The 11902-nt window shown below is 33.5% G+C and overlaps 1 protein-coding gene across 1 annotated transcript; it reads left to right on the top strand.

Moving 5' to 3' along the window:
• On the top strand, positions 1596–2663 carry LOC109230541. Its single transcript, XM_019396027.1, has 2 exons — positions 1596–1940; positions 2070–2663. The coding sequence occupies exons 1-2, from the start codon at positions 1690–1692 to the stop codon at positions 2287–2289; spliced, it is 471 nt and encodes a 156-aa protein (XP_019251572.1). The 5' UTR covers positions 1596–1689; the 3' UTR covers positions 2290–2663.

Below are 11902 nucleotides of genomic sequence, written 5' to 3'. Positions count from 1 at the left end.
GAAACTAGTAGAGAACCTGGTTCTCTATATAGTTTGGTGGACCCTCAAATTCTATCACACTCCTATATATATTGAATTTTGAACACCATTGATATTGGAATTCTTTCGCCCCCATAGTCAATACACAGTCAAGAGTTCATTAGCAGAGGATTTGTTTTTGAAACAAATCATGAACACACAATTGTTCAGGTTGTCATGTTATGGAACAAGTTTAGTTATCACATATGGCTGATGGACTGAGATGGCTGGATAATTTCTATTACTACAAGGTACTGAAAGGTTGCATAAATTCCCTTTAGTGTGGCGTTTGATCGGCTTAAGCAATTCTAAATTCTCAGATCAATTCTTGTTGTTAAGTAACTATATTTACTTTCTAGATGGACATCTTCAATCATTTTGATAAGAAGTAGAGCCATTGAGACTGTACAAGACCATCACACAACCACTTTATTTTCCAGATTTTGAGTTTTGCGGGATAAAAATTCAACCAAACGTAGACATGAATTATATTTAAAAGAAAATTGTTTTGATCTCCTACTTACACAAATATTTTAAAATTTCACCATTTTTTGAAATATTAAAGGAATATTTGCAAATACTGATGTTATATCCTGCAAATTAATATTGAAGTTCAGCGTTTGAATATTTTAGGCATGTGTATGGGAGTGTTCTTCAACGTTTTAAGTACTGCACATTTAACCCTATGTTCCTAACGCGTGGCTTATGATGGAATCATGGAATAAACTTAGTTTTTTGGGTTAGTAAATTATTTTATTGACTAGGAATCATATTCCCCACATTTACATCAAGTGGCAAAGTGGAAATTATTAATTTATCTCTAACTGAGGAATCATAATCACACTGTAGCCTTTTAATGTTTCTAAGACCAAATCAAAACAGGCTTACAAAAGACGCTGAGCTCTACGTAAATTAACGTTTCCACAACCAAGCTTGGGTATTCGAGTATATTTTTTCTACTTATATTATAACCACAATTTCAACGTTTAGCCACTCTTAAAAAAAGGGGGACCCAAAGCATTTCTTCTACTTATAATACTAAATAATGTTCTTTCACCTTTTCTTCAACATATGACCCACTGAAAAAGTTGAAGTAAACTTTTACATGCGTGGGCTCCATGTGATAGACAAACATGTTAAGATTATACTCTTTGCGGTCTACAATAAGTAATTTTTCGTCTTTTTTTTGTGATCCAAAATAAGTGATTTTTCTAGATTTCAAGAATGAATTGATTATTTTTTTCCTATATTGCCTTGGAGTAAATAGTGTTGGAGTATGTGTTACGAGTATTTATGTGAAGAGATAGTAAATGTTAATATTGTCAATCTCATTGCTAATTAATGTTAAAAAATAAATTTCTTAATTTATGTGAAAACAACCAAAAAATCACTTATTCTGGACGGAAAAGTATAAAAATTTACACAAACGAGGACCTTTCCTTTAAAGCACGTTCTATATCTTGAAAAAAGTAGTCTTGTTTTCTTATGAACCATAAAATAAGTTGTCTTGGTTTTTTTTTTTTGTTGGCCAACCCATTTGTCCCCACCTTTTTTTGCCAATAAATACCCTTCATCCCTCCATCTAAAATACCCTCATTTCAGACACCCTTCTGCTTACTTAATCATCATTTTCCTTGTTTAATTTCTGCTCTAGAGTTTATTCACAAAAATATGGGTCATGACAGCCATGGGATTGAGAACAAGAAATCAGTTGCTATAGTTGGCCTGAAGATCTTAATTAATCAGAAGCTTTTTCAGGGCAAGGCAAATCCTAATAATGTTTCAAGATTCACTAGAGTCAAACCCATCTTCCACACAGATCATACTGAATCTAGCAGCAGTGAACAAAATTGTTGCTTCCTCAAATATTGTTTCCTTTGCAACAAGACTCTGAGGCTTGACAAACAAGTTTACATGTACAAGTACGTACTTATATATTTACAAAGACAATCAACTAGCTTAATTTCATTGATTATCCATTTTAATTTGCTAGCTATATATCATTTTGAGAGACACATTAATTAACAATGTTTATATATTGATTAATGCAGGGGTGATTTGGGCTTCTGCAGTTTGGAGTGTAGGAACAGGCAGATTTATTTGGATGAAATTAAAGAAATTGAGAATTGTACTAAGAAAATGTTACGATCTTTTCGCAGCCGTGGAGACGGTGGCCGGTGCAGTGAGACTTCGGCTCTATTGGAGGAATACAAGCAACGGCGCAACCCCTTGTCAAATTCCAAGAATCGACCTATATTCACATTATCATAATTTATTCTCATAATTCCGTAAAATATTCATTCGATATTCCACGTTAAAAATATCATCGCTATTGTTGGTCCCACTATTAGATAAAGCGATTTGTACCGGGTGAAAATGTATAGTTGACGTGACACCATGAGCTGTTGAAGATGTTGACGTGGGTGCATCAGTCCGTGAAAGTCTCCTACGTGATAATAATTGATGACGAGGATGATTTTAACTCTTACTTTTCTTTATCCATTTTTGTATTTTCCAATGTTGTGTAGATTTCCGAAGTAAAGAGTACCAAAACAAGTAAAACTCATGTATTATATACGAGAAAATTGTTGTTACTTTATACATATTTCAAGCACTGATCTAGTTGCTTTGTCAATTTGAGCTAATTATTTTCATCGTGATTATTGTTCCTGTTCGCATTTGACTTTAACCATAAAGAGTAAACCCGATTACGTACAAAAGAGGCGGTTCCTTCTTCCATAATCAGAGCTCAAAGAAAGAAGAGATAAGAGATCCTTACGGAGAATTTGCCAATTTGGTCAGAAATTCATAATAGAATGATCATAACGACCGAAATAATTATCTCAACTTCATGCATAAGGATACTAAATTACCTAATCAAAAGATTGAAAATCGTCACAAACCTTTATTATTACTTTTCTATTGTAATTTCTGAATTATTTATATTATAATGATATTTGAACTTTCAACTTTCATCTATAACCATATATATCAACATATCACATTCCACAAAAACAGAAAGGGGAGAGAGGGGAAAAATCGTTAATTTCACGTATGATCATTTAATTTTATAAGTTTATATTGGATAAACTCATAAACTTATTTTTGTCACATTAAAATAAGTGAGTTTTACCAACTATAGTAGTAAAGTCAGAGTCATCTTCCACAGCTGGCCTGCCTCAAAACGGTCTTTCACATTCAAAAGTCTGTCTTTATCTTTTATTGTTAATCTGTTGTATCTTATTTATTTCTTAAATGATCTTCTTAAACTTGTATTGGGCCGAGTAATATATGAACAATACAATCAAGATTCTTAATAACAACTGGATGTGAAAAAGTAATGTACATAACAAAACTTTGCAAGCTTTTTTTCTTTGAAAGCTATTCTTTTGGTTGAAAAGACAAAATTGAACGTCAAATAGAGCTGTGGCTGGATGGAGGCCATTGATTGATAAGTACTTTTATAATATATGTTGATTGATGAATATAATGTATAACTATACGCACGTTTTTTCTCTAAGAGTCATAAATAACGCAAAGGACCTTTTATCAAAATATCTTATACTTATTTCATATTAAAAATATCTAACATGGTAGTTGGAAATATGTGGTTTCCATCAATTTTTCTTAGCCTGTAGAGATTATTAATTGTTGGTAATCTGTGTTCGAAACCAGAAAATCAGAGGAAAAGAAAACAATAATTCAATAAATAAAACGTAAAACAATTCGAGCCAATAAGTTACTTATGTGTCCTTAAGGAATTTAATCCTCTCACTATATTGTCCAAGTTATGGATTACTTCCTCCCAGGATTGAACGGAAAAAATATTCTATAATACTACCAATCGAAATTACAGAACTTCAGCGAACTCAACAAACGGAGCAAATCACACTTGACACTTTATTTTATTTTTTTGAAAAACAATGTAACAATGTAGAAAAGAGGGGAGAAGTTTTCAGATTTTTCATGTATAAAAATGAGACCAAGCCTCTAAATATATAGAAAATGAAACAGTGAGGTGTAGAGGTGCAATTCAAAAGGTGCCTCTTCCATTTCTCGTTCACACCCTTTAGAAAATACCCAACAATCCCCCACGTGAATGGGGAATGGTCATATGTATAAAAACATGTATGAAAACTGCGATTCGCAAGAAAGGATTAATCGCATCTGGATAAGTATGTTTCGCTTGAGCTTTCCGTAGTGAGCTTATGTCGAATATACTCAATCAATCGGTAGATTTGATATCTTTGTACCGTCGAGTTTTGGTGTATACCTAATCAACCATAAGTCACACAATCAGTTTAACCGTCTTTGGTTCTCATTGTTGTGTTTGTTTCAGCCATGGACACCGCCTGATTTATAAGTGCATAGAGAACTGGCCTTACTAAATTCTCCTTGAAGCGGCTTACACTTCACACTTACATAGGTAATTCCTAAACGTGTAATCCCGTAGATACACTATTTGATATACCATGTATCAATTTTAGAAACTATTAAAAAGCCTTAACATTTTATCCTTGATACTGAACATTGTCTTATCACGAGAACAGACCAAATATTTTTATTTGAAAAATGTTGAACCGTTTTTAATGACTTTGTTTGATCTCCTTGAACCTAGATCTTGGGATCTCCAGTCTTCTAGGTAGAGTTGCCGCCACAATGACTTGTCCTCTGCCATAGTCTCATTTCCCTCGATGATCTTTCAACTACCTCTCTAGTTAAGCTTTTTGTAAGTGGATCCAACACATCGCTTGACTTCACATAGTCAATTATGATAGTCCCTTATAGAGTAGTTGTCTAACGGATATATGTCTTCGTCTTATATGACGAGATATTCTGTTATACATAAAGCTCCCAGCCCTTCCTATTGTCGCGTGACCATCGCAATGTATGCACATAGGTACCAATATTTTGGGCTAAAAACTCCGTAGCCATTCAATTTCTTCACCGGCCTTGTCTAAGGCTATAAACTCAACCTCCACGGTAGAACGACAATGCACGTTTGTTTGGACGATTTTCAAGACACTGCTCTTCCACTTATTGTAAAAATATATCCACTTGTGGTTATAGTTTAGGTTGATCCGGTGATCCAATTCGCATCACTATACCCCTCAATAACCGCAGGATATTTATTATAGTGCAACGCATAGTCATGAGTATATTACAAATATCCCAAAACTTATTTTATTGTCATGACAGTTCAATGCAAACTTCCTTATGCCGTAGACTAATACGTCTCGACTTTTTATTGCATATCAGATTATTGACTACACTTAATGTATCAATAGTAAATTATAACAACAGCTAGAATGATTGGCATCAGTTGTGGCCACAATATTTTAAATGTAACATATTTCGCAACCACTCCGCTATTTTCAAGCATTTGTATGCTATTTATTCATACGTCTATACGATATGCAAATTATAGCACCTTCATTCATGAAGCAAATCCAACTTGCTATGAATTTTTATCATTTTCATTGGTTGGTTCATTGTATTATAGACCAACATATTAATACATTCGTTCATGAACAGTCATGCCCATACAAAAACGTACAGACATATCTTTTCATGAAAAGTCACAACCTTCATAGTGACATCCTTTCATAAAAGAACTAAACATTTTAATTTTTCAAGAAAGAAAACAACCTTTTGAGAAAGGCACTTGACCAATTTCCGAACTGGTAGTTTCATCAACAAGTCTTCACTAAGACTGAACAAGTAATGAGTTTACCGACTACCATATTGATTTTCACTGTTTATGGGAATATAGACATCATGTCATGCATAAGCTAAACGCACCCACATTTCAAATATTTCATGTGCCTTTTCTATTATTCACAACATATCATCCACATGACACTATTAATTGGCCACATTTCGTATGTCATTATTTGGGTGCTTGTTTTAGTCTGTAAAGTGACTTAACAAGTCTGCACACCTTTTTTTAACCTGTAGGAACCACGAACCCTTCAGGTTGTTCCTTATAAATTTCTTCCTCTAAATCTCAATTTAAAAAGGTTATCTTTACAATCATTTGATGGATTTCAAGATCATACACTGTAGCCAATGCTTCTAACATCCATATATACGTAATACGCATAATCGATGAGTATGTATCAAAATAGTCAAGACCTTCTCGTTGTCTATACCCTTTGACAACAAGTCTCGCCTTATATTTATCAATACTGCCATCATCTTTCATTTTCCTCTTAAAAATCCATTTAGAACCCAACGATTTATTTCCAAGAGGAAGATCAACCAATTCCATGTATGGTTGTTCAATATGAATTCTATTTCACTATTGACTGCCTCTTTTTCAATACTATGCTTCCAAGGAAGACATTGCTTTTCTGAAAGTTTGATGCTCATTTTCCAACAAAAATGCCGGAAAATATGGTCCAAAGAAAGTATATGTCCTTTGACGTTTACTACGTCTTAGATTCACGGCATTAGGTGTAATTTTCTTTGCTTCTTCCCGAGGTTGCTTAGATATTTCACTAGACGACTCACATTCCTTTTTATACGAATAAATATTCTTAAAGAATTCGGCAATATCTGATTCGATTACCGTATTAATATGAATCTCGGGATTTTCTGATTTATGAACCAGAAAATGATATGCCTTACTATGTGTTGCATATCCTATGAAAACAAAATCAATAATTTTCGGTCCGATCTTTACCCTTTTAGGTTTGGGAACTTGCACTTTAGATAAACACCCCCATACTTTAAAATATTTTAAGTTATGCTTCCTTCCTTTCCATTTTTCATATAGAATGGATTGCGTTTTGCTATAGAAAACTCGATTGAGTATTCGGTTAGCTGTAAGAATAGCTTCCCTCACAAGTTCCGGGTAAACCAGAACTTATCAACAAGGCATTCATCATCTACTTTAACGTTCTATTTTCTTTCCGCAATTTCATTAGATTGCGGTGACGAAGGAGCTGTCGTTTGAGGAATAATACTGTATTCCAAACAGATTTCTTCAAAAAGGGGATTCACATTCACTACCCCTATTACTTTGTAGAGCCAACCATAAAAAATGTTGTTTTTGTCACGATAAAGCCAGAATTAATAAATGGTGAAGTTTTTAATCTTCAAACCAATCTGACATATTCAGAATTAATAAACGGTGAAGTTTTTAATCTTCAAACTGAGTAATTTATGACACAATCAAATTCAATAACGATGAAGTATTTAATCTTCAAACGGAATAATAAATTGGAGTAGAAAATCACTAAGATTTTAATCTCCAAAAGAAGTATAAAATCACTTAGACTTTAATCTCCAACCAGAGTAGAAAGCCGCGAAGACGAATTTAATCTCCATAAAATAAATAGAACGTCATGATGATTTTAATCTCAGAGATTGAGTAGAAAATCATGCAGATTTTAATCTCCAAATGGAATAGAAAATCACAATTATATTTTTCTTTTCCCTTTTCAAATGGCTTTCCAACTAAACCATTATAATACTTAAACGGTTTGATCTCTTACTCTAATCAAAAAAATATATGTACAACTTTACATATTATATTCATGACTCAAGAATATTTTCAAGTATTAGTGTAAGCCTAATTCATAGTTTACAATCTTGAAAATAATCACTACTAGAAATTCGGGTTTTAGTGATCACGAAAAGGGACCAAAGTTGGTCGCTTATTGGCCAAAAAGCGACCAAAATATATTTTATGGCATGCAAATAAAATATACTTTGAGATCATCACATAATAAACATCTATCCTAACATCTACACACATATATATATTGAATTTCATAAATCACAAGGATAGATAATTAAAGTAAATAAGGAAAAGAAAGTAGAACCCGCATTTCTCTATTGCAACCTTTTCCTTTATCCATTATTCTCAAGTTGATTTTGTCCTCCATGAATATCCTTTTAATATCCTTTGGCAGCAAAATCATATCTTCATTTTCTCAATTATATATTGAGAAAATAGGACGTTCAGTCACGTCCTTTAGGTCTAAATTGGAGAAAGTCACTTTCTTTTTGAATTACATCGCCTAGTATATTTCTCGATTGATTAATGACTTCCCTCCAAAGTGATGATAGAAAAACTTTGGCAATTGACATCCAACGTAAATGACTTTCTTGGAATCAAAGAAGACGTGACATTCTTCTTCATCTCAATTAATATTTCAGGACATGTTTTAAAGTTCTTCTTCGCAATTTATTTTCTAGTAAAGTAAAACTACACTGCGACGACCTTTCTCACTTTGTAGAACACCCCTAGGGTTTCAAACATTGCCTTTCTCAGTTGGAAATTGGATGTAAACAACCGTATCTTCCCTCAATTTCTACCACAGTAACGTTTCTTTCTCGTTTTGAGCTCATAAATTGCTTATGTGTTCTTAAGGAGTTTAATCCCCTCACTATTGCCCAAGGTTATTGATTACTTCCTCCCAGGATAGAATGGAAAAACTATTCTGTAATACTAGCAATCAAAATTACAGAACTTCGGCGAACTCAACAAACGGGGCAAATCACACTTGCCACTTTATTTATATTTTTTGAAAAATAATGCAACAATGTAGAAAAGATGGGAGAAGTTTTCAGATTTTCAAGGTATAAAAAATGAGACCAAGCCTCTAAATTTATAGAAAATGAAAGGGTGAGGTGAAGAGGTGCAATTCAAAAGGTGCCTCTTCCATTTTCCGTTCACACCCTTTAGAAACTATCCAACAATAACTTTGTAAATACTTAAAACATATTAAGAGTAGATCATATAGAAATTAATAAATTAAAGAATTAACATATCGGCATACATGAAATTTAGCTTATGAATTTCAATTTATCTTAATACTGTTATAAAATATAATTATAGTGGATGTCCATAACCACAAAATGAATAATACCCACTACTTTTGTCCATTATCTCCATAACTCCCACTACTCTAATACTTATGGAGTTATGGTTGTAACTCTCATACCTCCCCCATGATCTTCCACCATGATCTCAAATGCTTAATGACATATTTCTGGAATTCTTTTGGTATACCTCTATGTAGTGCTATAAATAGAGGACGAGAAGTCATTTTGTAATACACTTGAATACATGGAAGAAATAAGAATCACTTCTCTCTTGCTCCCTACATACATTCTTGTCTATTTTCTTGTTTTATATTATTACTTTGAACTAAGTTTCGTAACACGTTATTAGCACGAATTGCTATATTTTTCTGATATTTCTATAAGAAATGAAAGCCTTCCATGGGAGCTACCATTGCTTTTGCTGATTTGGCAAGTGATAAGTTGACATTTCATGTCGTTGTAAGTTAGCCTATAATGTCGAGATGGGGCATTGCTTATAATAAAGTAGTTGTGTTGAATTAGATCTAACACATTTCTGCCGCCACTTTGCTCAATTGCTTTCTAAGCCACCAAAGTAATCGACAGGTAACAGTATATATGATGTTAGGTATTATTTTTATGATATTATAAAATTTATATTCGATAGGTGCACTCATAATTCTTTTATGTGGTCAATCTGGAAAAGTGACTTCTATTTTGGCAGCGGAAATATATATTACGCTAATTAATATTTTGCTTTAGACCCATGAAAGATGATAATAGTTATATCATGGTCCATACTAACTAATTAGATGCATATATCATCAATCTAAGTTGATTACTTCTTCAAGAATCATATATAAAAATAATAACTTTGAGGAGCAATAATATGTGATGTGCTTTAATATCCATATTGAGATATGTGATTGTACGACTACCCGACAATTGACTTTCTAGATCTTCTGATAATATAATTCATTTTTGCACAAAAGTAAATATGTGATAATGTTATGCAAATACTATTAAATTTTATTTATCACTAGATGAGTTTTCACTTATAACCTTTGGAAGTGGTAATATTTTAAAGTCTTATGATGACTGGATGTAATGATGCCATTGATTGAGGGTAAGACGGTGGGTTCAAGTCCCAACGTACTATGTTGATGAAAAGACGTTGGATTCGAGTTCCAACGCATATGGCCTAACATGCCTTTATATGAGTAATGTTGATACCCAAATTTTTCCTATAATATTTTTGAAGTGCATATATACCTTTAAAACTATGCATTAGCATCAATGGGTATTTTTCCATAATCTTTACATTTTTAAATTAATTTATCTCAATATTTTCTTCGTATAAAATTACCAAATTGCATTACAGATGATTTTAAAATATTTCTTGATTTAATATTACCATTTATGATCTTATTAAGTTCCAATTATTTCATAAATAGTCAAATTGACATCTTTTGGCTATAATTGCATGCATACATTTTTTGCATCATTTTTTACCAGAAATTAGTCCATTCTATTATAAAATACTAAATAATTATTTATAAAATATTTCCATGCATAAAAAATAATTTTTGGTAATTAGTTAATTATTTTACAAATTAATTTTATTCAATTACTTTGGGTATTTAATAAACAGCCTCTTTTATTTCAATTCTAGCCTAAAACTAACCAGCCCAATACCCCCTTTAAAATTAAGCCCAAACCCTTAGGCCCAATACTCTATCTGCCCGACCCAAAACCCTTTGGCCAATCCTGGCCGTTGATCATTCTTGATCAACAGTCCAGGATCCCCCTACCTTAATTAAACCTATATACCCCCTCTAACCCTAATCATTTTCACCCTTCCCCCCGCCGTCACCCTTCTCTCCGTCTCTCAAACGCTCTCTAACTCTAACCCTAATACCCCCCCCCCCCCCGTCACTCACCTACTGCCTTCCTATGGTGATTCTTCACCACCTCAGGCCTCTAACGGCCTCTTCTATGCTATGGTATCTTCATCTCAAAGATCCTTGAGGAGATTCTCAAGGGACCTAGGCAGGTCTGTGTACACCTTTGAGTTTTTCTCGCCTGTTTCAGGCAATTTGGTTCGACTTTGAGTAAGATCCTTCTTATTTTCGTCTTAAATCCATGGATTCCTAAGCCTATGATCCTGTCTCTGTTTTACTTTCAAAAACCCTAATTTTGGGTCCCTGATCTTTTCAGATCTATACAGATCTGAGACGAATCGAACCTATCTCACATGTTTTTGTGAACATTTTATGGTTTTTCAATTGATTCTCCATTTTTCCTAAAAACTAGGGTTTACTGAAAATCATCTTCTCTAAAAGCTTTTCGATTTTGAATGTTTAATCTTCTGTTCTTACGTGCTTCTGACCGATTTACGTTGAGTTTGCCTTAACCTAGTCGATTTATGCTAAAGCCTTTATTTTCTCATATTGTGATTCGATTCTGTTTACCGTGAAAATGGTAATAACAATTAAATTTGATTATGAGACTCTAAAAATAAGTGATCTATTTTTATGCTAGTTGTTATGCGGTTGATGCTATGTGTGAGACTTAGAAACGAGATAAGAGTTAGGAACAAGGTGATAACCAAACCAATAGGTTAACAATCGGGGCCTCGAGCTTGTCGATTCGGGGGCCTCGAGGTCGATTCCGACGCTCGGCTGGGAGCTATTGAAGGCATCTGGAGAGCGACTAACAGTTATAATAAAATCAACGAAGGCTCTTTATGGCCAATGATAAGCAATAAATGATGAACAATAATGAAGATAATAAATGGAAGCAATAATATCAACAGAATATGTTAGAGAGCAGAGAGAATGTTCTTATGTATTTAGTATGGAGCAACAGATGTCTACAAAACGGCAAGGACCCTCTTTATATATGAGGGTCATCCCAACATAGTACAAAATACATTAATTGCAAAGATATGGCGATGGGACAGGTGGTTGACGCCCTGATTCGGGTTTGGACTAGCCTGACAAACTTTGTCGCTCTAGCTGCACACTTTGGGAACTCCCCGTCTCTACCATAGCCGGGGTCAACATTGTCC

Source organism: Nicotiana attenuata, chromosome 7 (assembly GCF_001879085.1).
Source record: "Nicotiana attenuata strain UT chromosome 7, NIATTr2, whole genome shotgun sequence".
Taxonomy (NCBI): domain Eukaryota; kingdom Viridiplantae; phylum Streptophyta; class Magnoliopsida; order Solanales; family Solanaceae; genus Nicotiana; species Nicotiana attenuata.
The sequence above is the reverse complement of the archived record's forward strand: the minus strand, read 5'-3'. Positions and strand labels throughout refer to the sequence as shown.

Bases quoted from the DNA above. Each gene is read 5' to 3' on its own strand.
- LOC109230541 (XM_019396027.1), top strand. From the start codon at position 1,690: ATGGGTCATGACAGCCATGGGATTGAGAACAAGAAATCAGTTGCTATA. The intron at 1,941-2,069 runs GTACGTACTTAT...TGATTAATGCAG, and splicing joins AAACAAGTTTACATGTACAA to GGGTGATTTGGGCTTCTGCA.